The 27,448-nt window shown below is 37.0% G+C and overlaps 1 protein-coding gene and 2 long non-coding RNA genes across 4 annotated transcripts in view; 1 reads left to right on the forward strand and 2 right to left on the reverse strand.

The window, feature by feature from the left end:
- LOC126925493 (uncharacterized) overlaps window positions 1–27,448 on the reverse strand; it is an 80,468-nt gene that overhangs the window by 24,200 nt on the left and 28,820 nt on the right. For both annotated transcript variants that reach the window (XM_050741075.1, XM_050741074.1), the window contains exons 3-4: window positions 1,599–3,217; window positions 399–1,403 (exon numbers count right to left, since the gene is read on the reverse strand). In XM_050741075.1, coding sequence (XP_050597032.1) covers window positions 399–1,403; window positions 1,599–3,217 — 2,624 coding nt within the window. The remainder of the gene's footprint in view (window positions 1–398; window positions 1,404–1,598; window positions 3,218–27,448) is intronic.
- On the forward strand, window positions 3,115–4,004 carry LOC126925538 (uncharacterized). The gene is made up of 2 exons (XR_007713984.1): window positions 3,115–3,240; window positions 3,553–4,004. It is a non-coding gene; the product is annotated as an uncharacterized LOC126925538 (long non-coding RNA).
- Window positions 9,180–26,709, reverse strand: LOC126925536 (uncharacterized). Its single transcript, XR_007713982.1, has 2 exons — window positions 16,332–26,709; window positions 9,180–16,165 (listed from the first exon to the last, which is right to left on the reverse strand). It is a non-coding gene; the product is annotated as an uncharacterized LOC126925536 (long non-coding RNA).

Genomic DNA, 27,448 nt, shown 5'->3' on the forward strand with positions numbered 1-27,448 from the left:
GAGATGTTCAAAAAATTTATAAAGTATTAAACAGTGAATCACATCCTATTATACATATTCCGATAAGAATATTACAAGACTACGAATTGATTAATATGCTCTCTAGCTCGATAAATAAATAAATAAATTATTCATCAAGTTTCTACAAAAAAATCTGCAACTGATTTATCATTCTGACCATTCTGCCTAACAGATCCATAGGATTTCTTGAAAATAACACGAAGTGGTCATCAAAAATATTCTGTCCTCATATCATTCCAAAATCAATTCGAGACAACCTCCAGGTATGAATCAGAGCATCCGAAAATAACGTCTGCGCCAACGCGACCATTTATTATTCCAATAACCACCTCAAAATAGCGCCATTCACCGCCTAAATATTTCCATTGAGGACTCACATGTTTGGAGGCGCAGGCGCCGCAGATATAGACCCTCGGCCTGGACCATTCCCCGGTTAGCTCGGCGTAAATAATTTCCTGTTTCTTAGCTGCCTCGATCGAAGTATTCTCGTCCCACCTCCTCAGCCTCAGGAAGTTGCCAAATTCCACAGTGAACTCCGTGTCCTGAGGTTGCTTCACCTCAGAGCCATCAGGCACCTCTGAAGACTTGACAATCTCGCAGCGAGACGTTTGCTCGACATCCGGGCTGCTTGCCACGACCAAAGGCTCGTCATCAGTCTCTTCGAGACTCCTAGAATCTAGATTCTGTTCATCCTGAACAATCTCTGAGGGAGAAAGAACGGTGATCTGACGCAGCCTGTTTAAACTGAGACGTTCTTTCAGAAGTTGTTGTTTCTTCCTTAGAGATAGTTGAGTGGAGATATCGAACTTGCTCAGATCTTTTATGGAACATGTCCACTGTTCCTTCCCATCGTACTTCCTTGGGAAGTTATACTTCTCAAAGGACACTCTTCTGGGATGAGACCTATTGCTCTTGCCAGGTTTTTGGGCATATTCGCTGTTATTCTCGTACTCTTCGTTACTGTATTCTTTAGAATAAACTGGTGTCGCAGCAGTCAGGGAGATGTCTATGGGGAACTGGATCTGATTAACGTTGTGTTCGTAGAAGGACTGCTGAGGTTGTTGCTGAGGTTTGGTGTCTATTATGGATAAACTGGTGGATGTGACTGTTGATGAGGAGCTCTGGAGTTTGCCGTCTAGGTGATGCAGTAGGTTTTCTCGAATGTTACAGCTCACGCTGCTGTAGAAGGAACTGTCAAACTCTGGGCTTCCTGGGTTGCTGAAGTTGTCCTTCACTGGATGCATCGGCTTTAGAAGAGTGTTCGTACCTTCTGCTCGATGCTCGTGGGCGGTGTCCTCCGGTCTTCTCTCTTTGGGGCTTGAAGCGTCGCGGGGGCTTTGGTTGCCTAGCTCCTTGCAGGGCGAAGGTTCCTTCATTTTCTCCTGTGAACAAAGTAGAAAACTATATTACTTAAAAAATTAAGAATTTATTCTAATTCATTGGAAAGGTAAAGATACAGAAGTAGATGGAAATTGGCATTTAGAACTTGGAGCTTCGTATTTAGGATTTAATACATCTAGATTAGTAGGATCTTTTTCAGAAAATTCTCAATTATTATTATTATACTTAACCCTAACCTGAATCTGAAGGTTCCTTTCCACATTGACACCATGATTTTCGTTCATGTGACCGGCTAAAGCTTCCCTGGTGAGGTATCTAGTGGAACATTGTAAACATCCGTGGTACTTGTCCCCATGGCTGCTAACCATGTGTTGGAATAAGCCCTCCAAACTCTCTGCACACTTGTCAGAACAATACTGACAGTTTTGTGACGGTTTCCTCGAGTTTCTCTCCGACCTTCTGCCACCACCTTGCTGGTGAACCCTCTCTGTGTGTCGTTGTCTAAGAGATATCGACATGAACTTCCTGTCACAATATAGACAGAGATGCCTGACAGTGGGTGAAGGTGGTTTAGAAGGAGATTTCGAGCCCTGAGACGAAAAGGACGACGAAGACGCAGAAGACGACGACGAAGGCGACTGTGGAACAACCAATTCACTGGTCTGACAATTCTGTAGCACAGAAGCCACTTTGTCCAGGGGTAAACTGCAATGCAAGCTCGTCATGGAGAAGTCCTGGGTCCTAGAATCCCTAGACTCTTCCACAGAATTGTCCAACGTCCTCGTTTGCTCCTTCTCCTGGCCGTTCTCGTCGATTAGCTGATTAATGCCATTTAGAAGGTCATTCAACAGATCTCTGCATACGTTCCAGAGCTCCACGTTGTCAGACACGAACTCTTTACAGTCTTCCTTGGCAGGATCAATGCTACTCTTGTCCTCAGCCTGATTCTCACTCAGCCTCTCCATGATAATCGCACCCAAGGAACGATTTTCTTTCTTTTCTTCTTCATCGTTTCTTGCTGTTTCTTGGGCAGATTGCTCCTCAGACTTTGTTTCTTTAGAAGAACCCTTACCAATCCTGCGAATATCCTCCTCGTCCGCTCTTTCCACTTTGTTTGACTCTTTTTCTTCACTGACACTTTCAGACAGACTCTGCTGGAAATTGGGCTCTTCATTCCTCAGAAAATTCTCAATCCTGTCTACTTTTTGGCGTTCCAAGGAGCTTTCTTTTGCTTCTGGCTTGTCAGGCTGTTCCGACGGGAAAACAGCAGCCTCTGTTCTGCTTTCGTTGGGCTTCGAAGGTTCGAATTTGGCTGCTGGACCTTTGGAATCCTCGTCTTCCTGGTCCTCGGGCAATTTCTCCGGCTCTTTGCCCTTCTCGGCCTCCTTCTTTCTATTTACCTCTCTGTCATCGTCCTCCTCGTCCTTGATCACTCCATTCAACACCGTCATCACATATTTTTCCAAAGTTTCGAGGTTCCTTTCAACGCTATTCCTGTCGTCTTCTTCTTTCCTCGGTGAGTCCCCGTTTCTGGAGTCAGGAACCTTTTTCCTGAGATTATTGATCACGTTGCTGAGCCTGCTTCTCTTGTCTTGAGCCGTCTGAGCGGATCTGTAAGTGTGACAGTGTTTTTCCTGTTGTTGCTGACGGTCGCTGTTCGCGCTGGCCGTATGGCTCATGCCTAGATCATCCAGGTTGTGAGTTGAGGCGACCATTCTGACGTCGACGCTCGACGGAGACGATGCTGTCGTCGCGGCGGACGATGCCGTCGTTGCCGGGGAGAATTTCGCTGCGCCGAAAACCTCCGCAGCCTCGCTGCTAGTCTTGCTACCAGCCACGTCCGCCGAGGCAGCTTCTGAAAATTCAAAATGACGATTAGTGCTAGTGCATTTCTTTTTCTTTTTCTAATTACTTGATAATCATGGCAATTATTTACACGGAAAACGTGGCTGTGATTTAGATACTATAATTGATCAGTACTTCAGGCATCTCAAACTTCAGTCATCTAGTGTATAAGTTAGGAATCCTATTTTTTTTTTTTTTTTTTTTTTTTTAATAAAGGATGACGAAAAAGAGAATTTTGAGAACAAAACGTATTCAAGAACTAAAGAAGAGTTGTAGAAGTTTAATATTTCAAGGTTTCATTGACTTATATGGATGTTATCAAATATCAGTTATTTTAATTTTCAGGGTCTGCAGAAAGTTAATAGAACACGACTAGACATTCAAAATAGCACTCATGGATCGGATATATCCAAGGGGTGGAACTAAAATACCCAGACGATGGTATGCATCTAGTAAATGAGATATGCAGCCTACGCAAACGGAAGTGAAAAAAAACAGGCCAGGTTATATAAGCATGGAAACAGATCAATAATTCCTTGCTTGCCCGATGTGGTCGTAAACATCCACGGACCTCTGCAGAAGATTGTGAGAAGCTATGACATCTTGAGATTGACATCCCCACCCTACATTTTCCTATCCTATCTTCTTTATTCTCAGCCTTACCATCATTGCTCAAAGCAAGAAAATAAATCCTCCTTGTTCGATAAATTCCCTCCAAACACTCGTCTTCTAAATATTTTTATGGCGTTTCTAATAAATTTTAAATGGGTAATAAATAAATTCACGGGGCAATTGAATTACGAAAAATTAATTTCTACATCCTTATCATTCCAAAGTTCTAAAATTTTAATTCCCCAATTTACTTACTAAACCTGAACAATCGTCGAGTCCCGTGTCAATCGACTGAATAAGGTTTTTCATTGTCAGAGAGAAACAGATTTACGCGTGGCAAAAATGGTTCTGGTAATAAGTTCCGTGGTTCTCGTTTAATATCCCGTGTAGAAGTTATTAAACCCTGACTATAAGCCGATTAAGGCGTTTCACGAGCCGGAAACCCGAGTCCTGATCCTTTCGAAAAACTTCCTTCTAGAGTTGACCGTGTTTCATTGTGGTAAATTAACTTCCACTATCAAAACTTGTGGGGAAAACATATCCTTGTAGTTCTTCGGTAAGAAAATTTAATGGTAATTCATTTTTAATCTAATTCAACTAATTATTGTTTTTATTAACAATATCTGCTAATGTCTACTCCTACGCGTTATTTCTCTTCAGGCAATTTTAATAGCCTTTTGGACTTTATTCTTATTACGCAACACGGCGATATTTCAGTTTCCTTTTCGAATTTTGTATTTTAATCTATTTCTTAGTAATACGTTTCTCTCGTGTTTTTATTGCCAAAGCGACCTTGATGAAATTTAGCGAAAAGTGTAGCAGAACGAAAAATCGATAGATATATTTCGAAATCGAACGAGATTCGAGCCAGATTGAATCTGAAATTGAATTAGAAATCAGAACAATGCCCCCGTTGCGAAAGACTAACATAATGGAGAAAAAGTTGAGGAAAAATCTGAGAGGTGGCTATCCAGATGTCCAAACTGGTCTAGTACAGAAAGTCTATCGAGATTGGAATGTCGAAGGGGCTGTTTCAGTTGAGGTGCGTTTATTTTCACGGGCGAGCTGCCAACTGGTGCGATATACAGGACGTAATAGCGACGCTTCGCTTCCACTGAGTCGCGTTTGTTAATGTTTTACGAAATTTTTCGCTGCACCGAATCGCCATAAAACTTGCATCCACGTCCTTGGCTTCGTTCTCAATGAATCTGACACAGCAATATTTTCAGGCTTCCGAGAGTATATACTGTGCATCTGATTGTACAGATTATTTTATAATCCTAACCTTACAAGACATTCAGAAACAAAACGAACCTCGTTATACGCCATTTACAAAATCTACAGGATCGTATCTCGTGTCATTTCGACTTTAATATCCACAGCCTGTTTTCGACATTCTCGTTTTTCTTACGACTGCCTCAAAGAATTTTATTCGTATGTGGTATAAAAAAAATCACTTAGGGGAAAAATTGCGGACCGGTTTGGAATTCGTAAGGTTAGAATTCCTAACCTAGTTGCAAGAAATTTTCCACGTGAAATAAATCACCTGCGTATGAATTATCTAAATTTATGTTTTAACGATAAGCTTTTCAGGTACAAAAAGCTAACTATCAGCTGAATAATTTAGCGACATCGTTAAACCTCCACCTGTGCTATTACGTACGAATTTCATATCAGAGTGCCGCGTAATCAGCGCAATGAATTATCCAATGTCCTCTATTTTCATCCTGCGAAGATTAATCTTGACTAATCGATGAGGAAATACTTTCATCCTGGCGATATAGCCGGTAAAAACAGATATCGCTGTAATCGTCAAGGTAAGCTACGATTTAATTTTTTGTCCAAATTGGGTCTGAAGGAGGCGTATAACATACTGTCAATAATTTCACTCGGCTAATAATTCGATATCCGCTAATGAATAGGGGGTTATCAATGTGTCTGTTGTAAAACTGGTTTCGCTCTTGGAATTCATTTTCCGCGCATGTACACGCACACGTTTGCTTTCAATGGAAAATCCTTTGGCTAGACGATAATTCTTAACATGTGTGAAACTTGGCTATTTGCGCAATTATAATTTACGATACCAATGAAACCATTACAGGCAGTTTCAGATATTTATGTATGTTTGTGTGTTTCGAAACATCTTCGATACTTATTCCTACGTTATCGATCCAATTCTATAATTCTGCGATTCAAGAATCCTAGAGTTCCAAAGTTATGGAGTTCCGGAGTTTCAGAGATTTGGAAATTCCAAAGTCCCGGAATTCGAAAGCGCTAGAATTTCAAGATTTTGGAGTTTCGAAATTCTTAAGCTTTAGAGTTCGAGAGTTCCAAAGCTCTAGAGTTTCAAGGCTCTAGAGTTCCAAAGCTCTAGAGTTCCAAAGCTCTAGAGTTCCAAAGCTCTAGAGTTCCAAAGCTCTAGAGTTCCAAAGCTCTAGAGTTCCAAAGCTCTAGAGTTCCAAAGCTCTAGAGTTCCAAAGCTCTAGAGTTCCAAAGCTCTAGAGTTCCAAAGCTCTAGAGTTCCAAAGCTCTAGAGTTCCAAAGCTCTAGAGTTCCAAAGCTCTAGAGTTCCAAAGCTCTAGAGTTCCAAAGCTCTAGAGTTCCAAAGCTCTAGAGTTCCAAAGCTCTAGAGTTCCAAAGCTCTAGAGTTCCAAAGCTCTAGAGTTCCAAAGCTCTAGAGTTCCAAAGCTCTAGAGTTCCAAAGCTCTAGAGTTCCAAAGCTCTAGAGTTCCAAAGCTATAGAGTTCCAAAGCTCTAGAGTTCCAAAGATCTAGAGTTCCAAAGCTCTAGAGTTCCAAAGCTCTAGAGTTTCAGAGCTCTAGAGTTTCAGAGCTCTAGAGTTCCAGAGCTCTAGAGTTCCAGAGCTCTAGAGTTCCAGAGCTCTAGGGTTCCAAAGCTCTAGAGTTCCGAAGTTTTAGAGTCGCAGAGCTTTAAAGTTTCGGAGTTTCAGAACGCTGGAATGAAATAATTCTAGAACTCTGAAAATATTAAAACTAGAACTTGATACAATAATTATTCACAGCACTAGTAAAATCTATGAAATGATTTAAAGCATGTTTTTCCATATTTTCCCTACAAGACTAAAATATTCCTTATATTTTTCTTGATACTTTCTAGTAGGTAAAAATCATCCAAAAAGTATTGAACAAGCTTGCTTTCATATTTCCTATTAAATCGGACGATAATATGTTTTTCATGGAGAAACAAGGCAGTATGCATGAGAAATTTATCTACCATAACATCACTTTGATACATATTTAGGTGAACGATGTAGAGAGAACATTAAAAATAACGATCTTCCCTAGGCATATGTGAGAGTGGCGAGTTCATCTACACAACTAGAGAGTCTCTCGCTTAGGGATGCATAGAATTTTACAGAAGCATCATTCTCGCATTCATCGGTCCGCATGACTTGAATACTTTTCCAATATTTTTCACTTACACGCGATGGACGAGCTCTGTGGAGGCAACTAGGCCCAAAATTTTCTTCTCTATGCTTCCATAATTAACGACGAATAAACACTATATAATTTTCAATTAAATATTTATATATTAACTTTCCAAGAGAATCCTATTTAAATATACGTAATTATAAGAATTTAATATTACTATCATAAAATATTTTTCAGATATAATATAAATCAATACAATAGAATATTAACAGATTAAATAAAATGATCCTGTACTATTTAAATATTGTTTAATAATTCATCTGCTCCTTACAAAATCAGAGATACTGTGCGATAATTAATTGACCCATATCCAATTACTGAATTTTCCACCAAGCATTTAAAGTTTTACACCTTAGAAAAATATTTGCGGACTTTCGTCGTCAATGTTCGAAAGGTTGCATTCGAATCGACGAAATGAAAGAGGGCGAGTGCAGTGCGCCATTTTATCATGCGCGTAACATTGCCATTTTTTTCTGCAACGTCGAGCAACCTTTAGCCTCCCCATGGAGGAGTATCACATCTCTTGAAAACTCCTTCCATTTCTTTGCTTTCCTCGGGAAACACCTTGACCCGTGATATTTCCACCACGATGTAGGCGGGATAAAACTAGAAATTTATCGTCGGACGTTACTTTATAGCATGGTAAAGATACAGGAAAAGTTCATCAAAAATTGCACCGTTTATAACGATGTTTCTCATGGCACTGATTAATGTCTGTCGTACCTTTAAATCCTTTAAATGAAGATATCCCTGAAATTATGTACCTAGAATATGTTCTCTTTAATAACATTTACATAGAACTGAGTATAGGTAAACGGAAAATAATTTTTGGAATTTTATTGAAAATCATTTTGAAACTCTATCAGCAAGCTATATCGCATTAGATAATCAATGCTGAAAAGGGGCGATAAAGCATTCAATTATATGTAATTCAAGAGAATAACATCGTTCGCTTTTGAGAGTAATGAAAGCCGGCTAGATTGACTTGCTGTAACTTGATTAAACTGAGTGGAGGCTTTAATGAAGCTACTGAGCATTAATAACTGACAGTCTTTGGTCAACATGCTTCTAATCGTAGCAAAGTGTGCCTATGGGAACCATATGTATGGTTGTTTACATAAAGACTGAAGTAAAGAGAATTCGAAGAAGCGTCTAAAGAATGGAACTTGATTCAATTTTAGTGTCCAATTTGAAGTGTCCATCGATCGCTGTGTATACAATACCCCATAATAATTAATGCTTTACCATCAAACTTGCCGCATCCTATAATGGAGGAACGTTACAAAATGGCCGACCTTAATAGAAGATACATTAAGGGGGTAATTTTCAAAGCGCCGGCTCATTATCACATAAATGTCAGTTGTGTAATATTAGAATTATGGGTTATCCTTGACGCGACGTATACATCAATTTCTCTCAAAATCCATCTTTTTAAGAAGCTGAATTGAACAATCTGAAATACTGTAGTGGACTATTGAAATACTTTTAACCACTATTTACATTCTTTTGATATTTTTGAGAATTATTATTTTGAATTTGTTTCAAGTAGTTGGATTGGACTAGTTATGTTTCTTGTAGACTAATCATTATCAGGAATTGCTAATCAGTACTTAGATAATATTCTGGAACAAGAATTATTCAATAATGGATTTGAAGTTGTTTGAAGTGGTTTACATTAGATTAATGAAATAACATATTTCTATTTTAGCTACTCCTGAAACAAGAATTATATATTTTTTTTTAGTAACCGATAATTATCTAGAATTATCAGTTGGTAACTCCTAACACAAAGAAACCAAGTCTCCTATTTAGTCATTTCCATGAGTTATTTACATTTTCTGGTAACTACTAGTGATAAATACTAATTTAAGAACCATCAAAATTATTTATTGAGTAGCTGATATGAACTTGTTTCACATGGTTTGAACTATATTTTTTTTAACCACGTTTTAACCATGTTTTTTTTAACAATGTTTTAAGCAAACTGAAGTTCGTATAACAAACTAACAATTTTCAGGATACAGTCCTCAACATTGATCTTTTCGCACATGTTCCTCGACAGTATCTGTGAACTGACTGAACAAGGTATTGTGATAAACGGAACGAAATACAGTGTGTAGAAAAGAAATGAATACGCGTGAAGCTTTTCGAGCGATAAAAATTGTTTTACAATAACGCGCGTCACGTGCACTGAACAGGAAGCAAGGGAAACGAAATGCAAAACACGGTTGCCACCAGTGGGCGCAGACAGAGAAGAGGTAATCGTTTAAGCTTGGGCCTGGACATTATTTGAATAAACTTCAATAACTCATTTTCAACATTATCATTCAAATAACGTGGTCCCCTCTTTCCGTCAGATGATGCTTTTTCACGTTAGAGAAATTATTTATCTTAATTGCTATTTTACCAAATTTAAATCATTTTATCGGTATACGTTCCCTAACCTAACCTACCCATTCCTAACCTATTTATGGCCATTGTTAACTCTTGAATTTGAAACTATTTGGTTTCACGTTTCAAGCTAATTAAACAATTCAAAACCACCTTAATCAGTAGCAACTTTTTTTCTAATACTCAAACAGCACTCTGACTATAGAAATTTCCAAAGAAAATTAAAAATTATGATTTTCCAAAAAGTATAAAGTTATCCTCACTGAAACAGTTTTTATTTCGCCAATTTTAAATCATTTTATCGGTACACGTATCATAACCTAACCTGTCTATTCCTAACCCATTTATAATCGTTATTAACTTTCAGATTACAAGCGATTAGAACTAATTAACCAATTTAAAGCCATCGTAATCGATAACAGTTATTTTTTAAATAAATAACGCTCTGACTACGATAGTTTCTCTTCTAGTAGAGAGAATAAAAAACGATTATTCTCAGCTTTGCAGAATGGTGAATGTTTGAGTTTTGCGAAATAACGCGATAACGAGAATACAGTAAGGGGACGACGAATCGAATATTCAGTGTAGTATCATCGAAATGACCCAATTACAAGTTGCGGAGCCCAGTGCAAACTCCACGTCCACCGGAAATGGAGTGTGCAAGTTAGAGACCGTTCCAGTCGATGCACCTTACGGCTACGTAAACGTTTTACAGCAACTACCACGCCGCAGCGCGGCTTCAAATACTGTTATACTGATTTTACGCTGCTAACAAACTGGCAAATTTGTTGCTGGCGGCAGGAAAACCTGAATGGCAGCTCGGTTTCATAATTTTCACCTCGCGCATCTAAATCAATTTCAGACCTCTGTAAATTTGTAGTCATTGAAACTGACGTAACCACTTTATTATCAATTGTTGAGTGTTTACACGGCTATTATCGAAATTGAGCAAAGTTCATTTTATTTCTGGAAAAATATACTAAATTAATACTTTGTTCCATGCACAAATTTTCATTTGCCAGTTTTTCGCTCATGTTGCGGGTTCTTCATTATAGGTTATGTTAAATGGGTAACGATACAGATTGTGTTAAATTATATGTTAAAAATTTCGAAAAAGCTTCAGGTTAATTAAAATTAATTTTACTTATCTTCGAAAGTACCTAAATTTCATCTTTGATAATGTTTAAATCAACTTCAACCATATTTAAATTTCTTGAATTCTTTGTTACCGTGCTTAGATTTTCCGACTAGAGACGCACATGCGATTAATTACGATATTTCCCCCTCACTGGCAACTGAGATTCCAAAGAATTAAGTTTGTTGATCGTATAACAAAGAATATGTACGTAATTCCCAGTTATGCTATCATAACACGTGCAAGATCCCAGGAAAAGTCGAGCAAAGCCAAATCTAACCTCACCCTGTCCCTTCAGAAACTTAATCAAACCAAACGTTCCGACCAACCGAGGGGTGAAAATAAACGATGAAACTTTTCCAAAGGTTGATTCACGCTTATTAAACGAAGCCAACAAGTACAACTTTGAAACCCATCCTCGCAGAGAAACCGAGAGCGAGACTAACCTAGAAAATTGGAGTCCTGTACACGCAGGATATTTCGAAGAATTTGGAAAAATCCCGACTCCCTATTTTCCCTTTATTTATTCCCTCGGTTCTGGCGCCTCTCCACACACCCCTTTTCTCATCTCGTAAACAATATTTCCGCTCGTCTCTGGCTCGTCCTCGTTTGACCAGTTTCCAGGGTGGAACGAGAGAGGGCAAAGGGAGAGAACAGGGTGGCCTGAATGATTAGAGAGAAACGCAGGGAACAGAGAATATACCGTACAGACCAGCGTGATAAAGGAGGAGGGACGTATGAGCGTAAATCGTGTGGCAGAGCGAGACGATAGGCGGTGGAAATAAAAATGGCGACAAGGAAAGCACAATGCGGAGGAGAGAAAGGCGAATTGAGAGGACAGAGACAGTTGGGTGGATGGAGGAGGTAAGTGGTAGGGGAATAAAATGGCTATACAGGGTGTTAGAAATGTTCGTCAAAGGGAGTTCACGTGTTTAGGTTATGTTTTGATAACATGAAAATTGTAGTTAGACAGGATAATATATAAGAAGGTAAATGAAGTAGCAGGGGAGTGAAACAGGTATACAGGGTGTTAGAAATATTCGTCAAAGGGAGTTCACGTGTTTAGGTTATGTTTTGATAACATGAAAATTGTAGTTAGACAGGATAATATATAAGAAGGTAAATGAAGTAGCAGGGGAGTGAAACAGGTATACAGGGTGTTAGAAATATTCGTCAAAGGGAGTTCACGTGTTTAGGTTATGTTTTGATAACATGAAAATTGTAGTTAGACAGGATAATATATAAGAAGGTAAATGAAGTAGCAGGGGAGTGAAACAGGTATACAGGGTGTTAGAAATATTCGTCAAAGGGAGTTCACGTGTTTAGGTTATGTTTTGATAACATGAAAATTGTAGTTAGACAGGATAATATATAAGAAGGTAAATGAAGTAGCAGGGGAGTGAAACAGGTATACAGGGTATTAGAAATATTCGTCAAAGGGAGTTCACGTGTTTAGGTTATGTTTTGATAACGTGAAAATTTTAATTAGACAGGGTGATGTATAAGAAGGTAAATGAAGTGGTAGGGCAATGAAATATGTTCAACGAGATAATTAAAGATATTCATCAAAGGAAGTAACGTGTAGAGGTTAATTTTTAGAGATAGGGAATTCTTAATTTGGTAGAGTAATATATTTATATGGGGTGACCCCTGGTATTTGAGATACATGCGAGCCCAGAGAGTTTCTATGGCACAAAATAGGAAGCAAATTACATTTTGGAAGCTTCGATTCGAAGAAAAATCGGACGAACCGATGTTAAAGAATATAAAAGCATATTTCGCGTGAGTACTGCTATTCCACGTTGCTACTATTCTTCGCCATCGCGTATCTTAGAAAATCCCAATCCCAATCCCATTTCGTTAACCAGAAAACCACAATTTTCCAACCAAAACTTCCTTTCCGCAAAAGGGTAGTCCTCGGTTGTTTCTTTTCACATTGAGGACAAAGCAGCAGCGTTTCTACTCCGAAAGGTCTGTACGCTGTTAGAAAAGGAACAAGCAACGATGAGAAAGAAAGCCGTAAATAAGAAGGACAAACTGGAAATGAAGTAGTACAGAGACGATAAAACGAAAGAAATTGTACGAAAAGGGGGTTGATAAAAAGGAAACGAAGGCCAAGAGAGGAAAGATAAAACCATGCACACTCTGTCGCCAACACGCTTCTCCTGACGCCGCTTTATCCGGAAGTAGGGGAGGAGGGGCACAGCTTTAGAATCGATAACCGCCCCTCTGCTGCGTCGAAAGGGGTCGCCGCCACCCTCCTGGCACGGCTTTTAAAAGAGAGGAGGCTTCGAACACCAGGTCGTCCCCCACGGGGGAAAAGTCGGCTGGTGAAGCGATGACGCCAACGATGACGATCATCGTCACGCTTTTTTTTTTTTTCTTTAATCATATCACAGACCACCTCTGCGTGTTTGCCTCTTTGTCAATTAAATAATATTTAGGGAAATTTCCTTTGTTTTCAGGTGATCTAGCGTGCTTTGTTGCAGAAATGGGACTCGAGAAACGATTGCACGTGTTTGACATGGTTTGAACACCTTTTCAAATGACTATAACGAGGAATGCTTCGAAGAAGCTTCTGAAGCTTCAGAAGTCTACCCTCAAAGTATTTTTGGAAAATTTCTTTCATTTCTAGATGGGCTAGTGCGATTTCTTGTAAAATGATTGTACATGTTTGATGTGGTTTGAAGACTTTTTTAAATGGTTATGGCGAGGAGTATTTTGAAGAATCGAAGCTCGAGGAGATTGCCACCAAATGTAGAAATATTTGGGGGAATTGCTGGTTCTTTTGCTTTTGGATGGTCTGCTGTGGTTTATCGTAGAAACGTAGTTTAACATTGGTAATTTGCACATGTTTGATGTGGTTTGAAGGCTTCTTTAAATATAAATATTTAAAGAAATATTTTGAAAAATGATTTAAGTGTACGTTTGAAGAGATTGTCCTCAAGTGTGAAAGTATTTTTCAAAAAGTATTCGTTCTTTTGCTTCTAGTTTGTTTATTGTAGTTTAGCTTGATTTGCAGTTTTGTACAGATGTGTCATAGTTGTTTGTACAGTTTTAATGTGATCTTTTAAGTTGAACTCTAGTAACTTCACACACTACTTCTGTATTTGCCTTTTTGTCGATCAAATGTGGGATTATTTTGATAGAAGATCTATTCCACTTTAAATACTGATACAAATCCAACAGTTGCACAACTATATCTTCCTATTTTCATTATCTTTTATTACTCATCTTATCCATACTTTGCTCTTCTACTCGTACATGGACAAAAATTTAACAGCTACCCTAATCAAATTACTATAATTGACTTTCCATGATCAATATCAATATCATAGAGTCTTAAACAATTTGAAACCTCGCTCGAGTATTAAAAGAGAAGAAAGAGGAGAAAAAGACGACGAAGATGGATTGTATTTCTTATTAAGAGGCCCTTTAATAATTTCATGCAGCACTCAGAAAGATCTGCCTGGAACTTGGTGAAACTTAATGGAAATTCAAATACGAGATCGCGAATGATTTCAATTTGCATGAGAACAGGGGAATCAAGACCAAACCCATCGAAAGGATAAATCATGAATGTTCTATTTCTGTTAACAACGGTCGAGCGTGAGCAAGTGGGACGACCTAGTATTCTGAGCCTCCACCAGCTCAAGTCCTGAAAACGATTGCTTCAACTCACTGCACAACTTTGTATTGCATACAACATTCCAATTAAGTTTCTAGTCGTCCCTTTCTCGCTGCAACCTGTGTTTAATTCAGAATCTTCAAGGAAGTATGCAACTGTTAATATCAAATATGCAAGGACGGATCGCTTACAGAGAATGAAAGAAAAGTAAAGCGATGAAGCGAATTAGTAGTGGCGATAATCTCGCAGAATTTCTAATTGTGGAAAGTGCAAGTAGTGATTTATTCATAGCCACGCGTTGAGAAGAAATTTCATTCAATTTAATAAGCTTGTAGATTTCATTTCGTTTCAGTTTTAACCAAGTCAGATGTAAGATACAAGTTCTACCATGAAGAGTGAAGCGTCAGGTTCTTTGGCCTTTCTTTTATTTTATTCTTCACAATAGAAGATCTTAGATTCTTTAATCTAAACCTTGGGATCTTTGATTCTATTCATGGCAGATCTTGGATTCCTCAATTTCATCTAACTTTTACATAGAAAATCTGTGGCCTGTTGCTCTTACGTAATATACAGTGCCTGGGTAGTTTCAATTTAATCGATTAAAAATCTTCAACCCTATTCTTAATCTTTTTCGTAGAAAATAAGATCTGAAATTCTCAAGTTCCGCTCGAGAGAACTTTATTCGAAAATTTTCTATATTCCGCTGTTTCAATCAGCCTGCAAATAACTAGACGCAAAACAGTATCAAAAGAGCCAATACAATTCCCTATCGCTATCCTCCAACAAGCAGATATTACTAGATCCATCAACCGTCTGCATCATTTACTTGAAACAGCAAAAAAGCAGGACAGACAGATACACGAAGATAGAGAAGATTAAAAGGAAGGAATCATGCGAGCATTGGCAACGATCCAGCGAGGACAAGAGTGCATAGGACACGAGTATACAACGGCGAAGCTAGCCTACGACTACGATTTCCAATCTTCCTCATCTTATGGCACGTGTAAGCTAATGATCAGACTGCGGATTTTTACGCAATTGCGGGAAATTTGTAGTTACAAAAATATACGATACAAGCAGAATATTAATAAAGATACAAATAATAAAAACAATAAAAAATACGCTATAAACAAAATATGAAGAGATAAAATATAATATAGGAAAAAAGAACATTAACTATAGCTTGCAATGGCTGAAACAAATCTCTAACGAGATGTCTGTATCTTTTAGTTGCGACCATAAAGATACGAAATTGGGTAAACAGCGACGGTATAGAGGTCAGTGGTCCTAAGTAAATAGCGAGACATGACACAATATTTTCAAAATTTTCTCGGCCACCAGTTGAAAATCGCAGGTCCAGGGCGATGATTGCGAGCTTTGTAATTTCAGGTCACGCTCGTTAATGATCCCTCGAGCACGGAATAAACGTGACGCTCCATCGACGAATTCAATTGCGTCCAATGGAATTTACATGGTTTCCTGTATTAACAGAGCGACGCCGGGTGACGGTGACGACCTCAGCCCTCGGAAATGTCCGAATAAGTTTGCCCCGATGTCGCCTGAATTTAGTTACTTAGTTACTTAGTTACTTTGGATCGATGTTGCGTTCAATTGGTAGTTGTTAGGGAGATTTCAATGGTGTTTGTACCTTGATTTTGATGTTATTACTGGCATATTAGTAATGGTAGTGGTTGTTATCCCTAGTGGTAATTTCCTAATTTACCGATGCTGTTGTAAGACCTATGGATGTAAAATTTAATTGAAATTTATGATATTCCATGATCTGACAGAATTAGTTAGAATAGAATAATCTTATCTTCAATATTTTTAAATCTCAATATATTCAATATCTTTAAATAATAATATTAATAATAATATGATGCGAATGTTAAATAACCTAACTTACATGGAACTTAGTCCTAGGAGCCATTATGAACTAGAAAATATAGCAGTTGTGGCAATTCAAAAATACGATACAATGTTTATAATTGTATTAATCGTGTTGACTGGTCATGCTGCTTTTGTAATTGGATAATCTCTCGATTCGTGGCTCAGGAACTCTCTATTTCCCTCCTAGAGAGAAACGAGCCGCAGGTTCAGCGGAACGTGTCCTCGAATTAATAAAGATGATCATGCTAATCAGTAGAGAACGTGGCGTCTGAAAGATCCGCGACTGTATCGCTTCAGCGTGGCGCAGCCAGTGTGGAGCCGTGTAATTAAACGGGGTTCGTTGAACCTGCGCCGAGTTTGCTGAATCCGACCGTGTTCGTTTTCACCTCCTCACGATTCTTCTCTCTGACAGTTGAATTATGACCAATACTCGTCTCGTTCCACTATTTCTCTCTCCGATCTTTTCTCTAAAATTAGTTTCGCCGCTAGAAACGTTCAAACGGTTAGAAAAGTTATCCCGTCAGTTTACAAGTTGCCGAGAATTTGAAGTTTTTTCAGTCGGTAACCGGTGAATGTGGTGTCTTCTCTTCTTTAGGAAAGTCGAAAAGATGTTTGATAGGTGGCGGAGTGGTGGCTGACGAATCTAGGTTAGGTTAAGTTCTAGTTTTCTGGTATCGAGGGCGCTGACACTTGAGAAGGTTGAGTTGAGTCTTTTATCCTCGATGTACAATATATCCCTGATTTATTAGGTACTAGAATGATTATGGAGAATGTGGTACGCTTGGAAAATCATTGGCAACTGAAATAAGGATTCTTCGGTAATTACGTGGGGTAATTTGGTAATTATAAGAGATAAAAATTCTTTGGTTTATAAAGATCCTAGAATTTTTAATCTTTAATCTTTGAATTTCTGCAATATGTGGTACACTGAGAAAATTGTTGGAAATTGAGATAAGGATTCTTTGATAATTTACTTGCAAAGATCATTAATCTCTGATCTTTATATTCCTAGCTTATATTAAATAATTCTTTCGTTATTAAGGATTAAGAATTATCATCTCTTAGTTGGAATCTTTCATTAAACAAAATTAGAAACTCTTTTGGCCTATAGTCTAACCTATTCTGGTATTTGAATTGTTAATTTTTCTATTGTGTTTCTTAATACAATATTCTTTACTTCCATAAATTTTTAATGGAAAAACATCCTAACCTAATAAAATTGTGAACTAAATATTTTTAATTTTCAATTCTTCAATTCTACACAACACGTACTTAGTAGCACCTTAATATTTTAGAATATAATCCAAAACTATTATATTTTCCTATAACCAGTAAGATATTCCATGCTTTCATTACTGACGACATTGACACCATCAAAATGACTAGGATTGTTCACAAAATTACTAGTAATTGCTACCAATATTTACGATTATATCCCGGATCAGTTAAGACATCTATAATACTCGTTAGTATCTGAATGCCAGGTAGATTAATCTATAATCTGATCTGAAAGAGGAACATCGTGCACGAATCAATCTTTTCGGGCAACGAATAATTGCCAGCTAGTCGACAGGAACAAAAATGGGAGTGGAAGAATTCTAGTGGTTTTTCGTGGAAACTTCCTCCTCTATGGTCGTTCCCTCTACTTTTCAGCCTGAATATAGCCAGGGATTAAAGCTACTACAGTTGTATTTCACGTTTCCAGAAACCAGGGATTTCCCGGATCCTTCGATTGTCACGTTCGTGCGCGTCAAGTGGAGCGATTCTCTCGGGAGATAAGACGGGAGATTATCCAAATTCGTGGAATATAGACTAACAAGCTGATGTCACTTGCAATACAGCCCTTTCTCCTGTCATTTGCATTTCCCCATCTTTTTTTAATTTTCTTTTTTTTTAAGTGACTTATAGGGATCTAAGCCATTTACATAGGTTTATCTAAGAGATAAACGACTCATAAAATAATGCACTGTTTCTCAACGCTATTTATATTGACCAACAAAAAAGATTTTTTGGAAAGTAAAAAATTTGCTAAAGACTAATTAAACAAAATTGCTAAGTTTCCTACGAAGATATATAAAAAGCTGCTTTTCTATAGATTATTACAAAGGCTTTGGTAACTCATTATACATAGGAATTCAACAGATAAGACGTCTTCAAAATCCAAAATATAAAATATTTTCCGAATAAATTATATAAAAAAAATCAAAAAGTGACAGCCCTTAGCTACGAAACTCCATTCCGAAATAAATCGAGATATTGAGAACTCGTAGAGCGTATCTATATTTGAACAGTTTTTATTGATCAGATTTCGCTGAATTTTCATTTACAGGTACTATTCCATACGAGCGAAGAATTAAGACTTTCTTTCTATGATACTAGTTGCACTTTCATACATTCTACAACGTTTTGTTATAGAACGTGCTACAGAAAATGTTCAGTCGCTAGAATTAGAAAGGGAAGGGAATAAAATTCCCTGTATTCGTTGGGAAGAAATCTTTCCCTCCAACACTGGCAAACTCGTTCCAAGTTTGAAGAGTTGCAGCTACACTGGCGTAACCCGCGGAATCGTTGCACGAATGCGTTTAAAAACTTCTCGTCGACTCGTAAACTTTCTTGAATATTTAAACAACACCGACAACTTGGAAACAGAGAAGACGAAGCACCAACCGGGGCGGACAAAATGGGGTGGAGGAAAGGGTGCAGAGTTTTGCAACGAAGGAATTGCTTCGTGACGAATGCACCGACGGAGAAGGGGGGTGAGAAGAGGAAGGAAAGCAAGAGAGGAAGAGAGAGAGAGTTCTCGTTAAACCAGGGAGAGGGCGTCTAATATCCGTGCATCGAGGAGCAACGCAGGGCGGCCTTTGAGAATTTAAGGCCGGTTTTCATTAAAAGATCGAGCGCACCAGTGCGATGCGACCGGGCGCTGAAGTAAATTCTAACTTCTGCCACTTTCAATTATCGCGTCTCGCGGAAGAATCGCGACACGAAAACACGCTCCGCCACCGGTGCCATCTAACCTAACAGGAAGCGAACGAATTAATGATGCAAAACGGTCGCCATTTGAACCGCCATGACGATGCGGGACGCAATGAACAATAACCATGGAAATAATTATTGTTTGATCTTGATCTTATTATTCGATGATATCATCAGTCTGTAAGTAGTATAAATGTAAACAATAACTGTGCCAATAATTGATAGAGGATTAATGAAAATCGTTTGTACATCAAAATCTAATCACTTGCATAATTTTAATTTCCAATTTAAACATTTCTTTCTTTCTCTGAGAAACAATTTAAAAAAAGACGGTCCAAATCATCATGTAGCTTTGATTGTTCTGTGTCAAGAACATATTGTATTACATTGCTATTTGATTTTTTACTGCTACGCTGGATGTTCTTTATTCTTTTAGTGAAATCCATTCTAATAATAATATTTCTAATAATAATCGGGATTTGGTTGTAACGTGAATTTCTGACCACATGTATAGCCAGAAAATTGTAAAAGTTACATAAAATCTTTGTTCTTTACTAAATGCCAGTACAATATCTGACGAAACGGACGGGAAGATAAATGATTTCTGCATGACACTTAAGAAAAAATGAAAGAATTGTTCCCCGTATCGATATTGTTTACTTAAACGTTATCGTGTATGGTTGAACAAAGATATGAATATTCAAAATATTTAAACTACGTCAGAGAGTGGAGAAAATACCAACAAAGATATGATAAAGAGACTTTTACTCTCGTCGGATCCCCCCATATCAAGTTTCAGAAAAGCTGCACATTGTGTGCATCTTTTTATTTTTGTCCCGAATCCTTATCCAAATGCCGTATTGTGTAACGTGAGAACATAACCTGTAAACGTGCGAATGTGGCGTGTGATCCTGTTCTGTGAACGTTCGAATGTGGACAGCGAACATGTGAATGTGGCAAAAGTGGCCGACGAATGTTGACTTTTATCCCGAATCCTCATTCAACTGCCGCACTGTGCGCCATTACTTTTATTAAGAACGGATCGCAACAAATAGCGCCGTGCGAAACGTCTTCAAATTTTTCTTACTTTGCTTTGTACTTATATTGTTTTGTTAATTACTGTCATTCGTTTTGTTCGTGCCTAGTTTTAGTGAAATGTATTCTTTACCTTTTCCTATTTTTAGCTGTGGAACAATTAACCTAACCTAACCCTAACCTCTAATGTGTATAAACAAATCCTCAAAAGTAATCCCAGAGATAATCTGAGTTCCATTAATTTTCCAGATTATAAATCTTTTTCCAACAAAGCTAACCCAAAAGCTAACCATATATAACTGTAATATTCTAGTTCCATTAGAAAGTTCCATGGATAACACACTGATAACATAGATAACAATGATGCATAACGAGCTTTTCAAATTTTAACTTTTCGTCTCACAAATTTAACTCAAATTACACACTTGTTTTCAGAAACAAATCTCCAGATCCAGTTTTATAAAACCCTAACTATCCTAGCTCCACCATGAAATTCCCTAGACAAGGAACAGAATACCAATATCAAACATAAGTAATTTCTCAAATTATACATATTTTTCCCGGAAACAAATCTCCGAAACTAACTTCATATTCCCTAACATCCTAGTTCCACTAGTAAATTCCCTGGGCAAGCAACGCAATGGCAAACTATTTACCATATCGGAGAAACCGCAACTTGGAAGCGTAGCAATCCATAATTCAGTCAGAAGTTACAACCATTTAGGATTTATAAGGCTCTGAAAGGAACTGGCGGCCATAGAACCGACTAAGAATAGCTACTGACATCCTACTTTGCATTTCATTGCACGATTACCACACGTACATCGAGGCGAGAATGCCGCGTGTTTGTACAGTTGTATACAAGAGAAACGAATGCCACGGAAACATCGGTAAATCCACCGACTGTTAATTGCAACGCGTGGCTGGTTTTCACGCTCGCGACATCACACGCCGTCGGACAAAAAGGAAACCCTGTAGAGGCTCGATGTGGCCATTCCAGACACCGTTACGCCGTCCGTCGAACGAAAGGTATAGCTACTCGTGGGGATTGCGATCATGAAACGAGAAAATCAGCTTTTGTACCAGCCACTCAATTAGAGCAGAGGCGTTCGAACGAGCCGCGCTTTGACCTGGTTCAGGCCCAGTCTCGTTACACACTAGAAGCACTTTTGGCTTATATTGGTAGTTGTAGAACGTGATATATACAGAACTGATAACGTTACTTATGGTTTTAAATTTAGATTGATATATTTCTGCGATTGTTTTATGTTGATATTAATTAAATTTATATATCGCAAAGGTTTTTAGTACGTTAGCACTGTTTATATTGTTAATGTTTCTAGATCTGAAAATCTTTCTTTATTGCAATGCCTTTTTGCTAATATTGGTCAAAATTTTAATGTGTGTTGTATTTTTAGAATTGATAGTCATTATATATGTATAGGCGATATAGTCCTAATGACATTGACCAGATTTAAAACTTATGATATGTTTTCAGGTCTAATAATAATTCTTCTGATGATAATACAATACTACAACATTTTTAGAAATAATAGTCGTGTACTCTGCAACACCATTCCAGTAACAGCGACCATACCTTATTCTTACAAACTTTACGATATCCTGATTCCACTAGAGAAATCCCTAGACAATCGATGCAGTATCAATAAGAAACATAACCAATTTCCAAAATTATAAATTCCTTTTCTCGTAAACCTAACCTCATATGACTCTAATATTTTAATTCTGGTAGAAGATTCTTATAGTCGTTCTGTATCTAGACCCATAGAAAATGACGATCGAATTTCGAAATATATCCACCGCGTTCGTTCCAAGACTGAAGCTCTGACGACAGGGAAAATATCGCATCCTGGCGAAAACGCTTTAAAATTTCGGATATTGAGTGCCACGTGACGGAAATACGAACGAACTCTCATCCTTTTGAGTGACAAACTGAACGCATCTTCGAAGAATGCAGGAACAATTACACGCCAAGTAGCAAAATGAGAATTTGTCATGACGTTTTCGTCCGCCATTTGCACGAATCGTCTAACCTATATTGAAAGTATTTTGTTAATATTGTCCGAATTCCGAAAACATGCAAGCAGGCCATAATACAATAAAAGCGTAGATACAATATAGCTAACAATAAATCTCACAAATGCAATATGGCTGGCAATAAAACATGGTGGATCACCTTATGAACATTCTGAGTAATAAATCATTCGATTTAAACCTCCGATAATTTATATTTTTGAAGTATTATTTCATTTTACTATTACCGAAGAAAATTATTTATTGCAGTCATTAGTTCCTTTTTCTACCACCGGCTAAGACGCTGTAATTAACATTAACTATTTGTTCTATGAATATTGACAAACCTAATTGTAGATGATTAATGTGGAATCAATGATTATTAAATATATGGAATAAATATATAAAACAGATGGAATATAATAAAAAGTATAATGTAGAAAAATAATACATTATAAAAAAGTTTTAGGAGGTATAGTGCTACACAATCTAATAACAAACCTATACCATTTTATACTATATCTAACCTATATTAATCTATACTAGCAAACCTAAACCTATACTATGAATGGTACAAAAAAGTGACTCAGAAAACGTACAATGTAATATACTAAATAAAAATGTACTATACTATACTTGAATATATCATAAAATTCATTCAAAAAAAATTGTGCCATGTAATTCATTAATAAACCAAATACTAATACATACTGAAAACTGAAAACGATTAATAAACAATTCCAACAAAGCATTACGGAGGAAATATAAAGAATGGCACTTGAATACGTAGTACACGTTTCGACTTTTCCCTCGGAAAGTCGTTTCACAGCCGGTGTTGGCTTTCCAGGCAAGGGTCGACGCGTTCAAAATCGATCTTTTTATTACCAGCGGTTGGTTGCTGCTGCATCAAATTGCACCACTCTGTTTTTCTCCCCGCAGTACCGGCGCGCTACCCACTCTCTGTGGGAGATGCATATGGCCGCGTCCCTTTTTTCCTCCCGCTCGACGCGACATTGCTGCTGCGCCAGTTTACATCACACGCGACGGAAGACTGACCCTTTAATCGCGGCAGGGATCAACCCTGTGCTAATCGTGACTTTTGCCCTTTATATTTCTTCTCAAATATATAAAACTGTATATAACGATATTTCCATTGGATTTTTTGTTCCGTTCGTTTTATGTTGGTACTATCGAGGAAATTTGCTAGGGACACGAATATAGAGTGCGTCTTTTAATATGCTGAATTTTATAGAGGTATTATATTTGAAAATATTGCATGATACATAATAGAAACATACATGAACTTTCTGAACGCGCTCAGAAAATTAGATATTGCATAGGTTAAGAAATTCCACTTCTATTTCAGCAACAGGAAATTAAAATTCTGAAAAAGTATACTATTTTCAACTACATATTGAATCATGTTTAAAAAATACAAAAACACATAATTGAAAATCTTTCTGAAGAAATTTCTATAAGTTTGTGGTAAATATATAGATGCAGACTGTATTCTGTAATGAAATAGTTGACCTATCATAAAATTTTTATTCATTTTCAATTTAAAATTAGTTAATATAAAAAAGACCATAACCTCTAACGCAATTTACTCGGTTCGCCACTTTGTCTTGTATGTCCTTTTTTCTGAAAGCTACTCAATATGGCGGGCATCGAACGATTATTTAATTTACCTTTTCTATCACGTGGCAGAGTTCTATTAAGTTCTATTATATATCTACTTTTGTCTTACATAATTCATGTTCTTTTGTTTCGTTTCGCTATTAATCCACGTTTAAATTACCTTCGCAATTTTCTCTTAATTAAGATGAACCGCCACGATGCTACATTATGAAACTTCGATGGCTTTTTGTACCTCATATTCGAAATGATTCTTGTGAATTACACTTTTGATTATTTCTTTTCACAACAATTTTTATATTCCCACTTTAAAGAACGAGGCTGTCCAAGTTATTATTCAAGGTGAGCATAACTTCCGAAATTTCAAATGGCTTGACATAATTTCGCCATTTTCTTATTCATTTTCCGCCAATTTTACGGTCATTTCTCCACGAAATTGTGTCTAGAACCGTCTGGGATTTCGGGGATTATGTTTACACTTGGTGCCAATTTGCCAGGCGATTCCCTTAATTCGGGGACTACATGACGTCACATTACCCCCACTGCCATTCCACAGCTACGTCGCTCGTGTCACGTGACATGAATTTCGTCTTACGTCTCTCCGCGCTGCATCAACAACGTTGACGCCCCACCTTCATTTGTCTACAATCTACAGTCTATAGCATGATCGCGACGTCACTAGCCCACCACTATACTACTTCCCGCACTAGCAGCGGGATTTTGTCCCCTATCTTCCTTCGAAACAGCAACCCTGCCACCTTAAGCGGTATTATTCTATAAAGCGGGGATGAAAAAACTAGTGCCCCGTTATGACAAGTGTCTCAGCAATAATAAAGTTGCGTGGCGAAGTAGTTTATGGTATCTATGAACGTTAACGGCTTTGGAAATAAATTTCTACGTTTCCTTAATATCTAATCGAGACCTGTTCCCTGCATATGTCTTGCATTATAACCACCCTCTCGCTACGGTTAGTATTGAGTCACGACGGATCAAGCATTAAATCCTGAAAATCCCTCTCTACAAATACGATCGGGATGCCTTAATTTCGAACAGGTCGCTTGTGTTCCACCCGTTGCGTGAGGCGAAGATGCTTCGAGTCACTGTTAACTGTGTAATTTATAACTGTACAACGGTGCAGTCTATTAAAACGACAACCGCACGAGCGTCCTTCGGCCCGTCAATCAATTAGAATAGTCAGCAGCCTTTGTACGGCTAGCGCGTATTCCAACTTTTCATTTCCATCCATCGGCAATAAACAAAGGCGAGCCAATAATTCCCAGAAAATCGATGATCTCCCATAACGTTATTCCCCTTTTTCCTGGCGAAATTTACTTCGTAAAATCGTTCGATTGTTATGGAAGACTCGTTTCAGTGGAAAATAGCCTTTACAAAATGGATATCTTCATTTCGTAAATATCATAAAATCGATGGAGGATCAAAAAAATTTTGAGATTATTTAAATAAAAACGAATTTAGAAAATTATTTTACTTGCAATATTTGGAAAATAATTTTTCCATAAATTATTTTTTCATGTGCTTATCAGATTATTCCGGAATAATTGTGTATTATCGAAAAGTAATTTTTCTTGAAATTTTAATTTGTTATTTATCTACCTATTCTTTATCTATCTGTTTATTTATCTATCTACTCTTATCTACCTATTCTTTATTTGAATAGTCATTTTCTGTACTAATTCGCTTTATTTTCAATTATTTAGAAATAATTATATAGTCCATTTGACTTGTAAAATAATTTTTCCTCGATTGTTCTCTTATTTGACAACCAAATTATTTTGAAATAATTACACGCTCGTTCATATTAACTGAAAAATAACTGTTCTCTGAACAACTATCAAATTGTTTTGAAATTGAGATACATATATTGTTGTAATGAAATAACTTGTTTTTTGAATTATTTTATTTGGCTATTAAATTACTTCGGAATAATTATATATTAACTCATTTAAACTGAAAAATAACATTTCTCTGAACTATTTCAAAAGAAAAACTTTCTTTGTCTGAATAATTATTTCCACAACTAATTTTTCATATAATTTCTGATCAATATAAATTATTATTAAAATAAATATATTTACTTCTCAATAAATTATTATTAAATTCAAAATATTTCTCATTATACGTGTTATTATTTCAGTCACGGAATTATTTATTTTCAATTCAAATAAAATGTATCTATATGTGAAGAAAAAATTAGTCGAATTTATCAGTCGTCAATCTTCGATAAATATTCTTACTTTTGTCGAGGTTTCCTTCGCCTTTATTTGATACTTTTATTTCTGTAACGCTTTTTTCGAGATTCCTCCGATGAATTATTTACTTGATAAATAATTCAGATCCACCACACTTCTCGCTGATTTTGTTATCGATCAACATTTTCAGTTTTAACCCGATAATACGCCCCGCTTCTCTCCCTCTGGCGTCTTTGCGATAAATTATTTATCTTATACCACGTTTCCCTGTATCAGTCTCTTCGCCCGTCGAGTTCCGAGTTCCCTTCGTTCCTGTGACGTTATTCTTCTGCATACTTAATGACTAACTCGATTTTATATTGATAAAGGATCTCTCGATATTTATGGAATATATTTTTTTAGATTAGATTATATACAATTCTTAGATGCTCTTATACTACTTTCATCTTAGATAGTCTTATAGTATTTTTAAATACTTTTTATGCTTTTATCAACTTAGATTAGGTTATGTTCCATAAAACTTTTACTACGTTTATATTTAATTTTTAATCGACGTGCTGTTCTACCTATCTCCATTTCTAACTATAATTTCTAATTCTGTTAATCTTCAAATAATACAAATTACAAATTATCTAATAGAATTGTCAACTCAAGAAAGAAAATTCTGTAACCTACCTGAACTTATCAATCTACTAACATTTTTCATTCTGAATTTATTATATATGAAAATTTATATCTGAAATTTTTAATTACAATAACTTGAACAGAATTTCATTTTCGATTACAGTTGGTCAGAAACTTTAGGTTTCATTGATCGTTTTATTAGCAAAAGAAAAAAATTCTTGTTCGTACGTTTGGCGAAACTCAACAGTTTGCATTCCAAAGAGCAGCACAAATGGCTGGTCGATAATGCAGCGTGAAACGCGAGCTCGGCACAATAATTAACCAGGAATCCCACTGCCATTTGCGACCACGAAAATGGCTAAACCCAACCGCTACGGGACACTGTGGCTATGTGGAACCGGACCTAACCTAAATCCCATTGAATCCCATGGCTCGCTAAACGGTATCGTTACAAATTGGCTCAGCTTACCATTACTTGGTATATTGTTTCAAAAAATTGGATTTTAAATGTATTAATAAAAAATTTATAAATGTAAACACGATTAAACAATTGTTAGGGATAATTATAACAACATTGAATTAAATGAGATAAATTTTCAACAAAAAATTTTTAACAGCA

This window comes from Bombus affinis, chromosome 16, assembly GCF_024516045.1.
Source record: "Bombus affinis isolate iyBomAffi1 chromosome 16, iyBomAffi1.2, whole genome shotgun sequence".
Lineage (NCBI taxonomy): Eukaryota > Metazoa > Arthropoda > Insecta > Hymenoptera > Apidae > Bombus > Bombus affinis.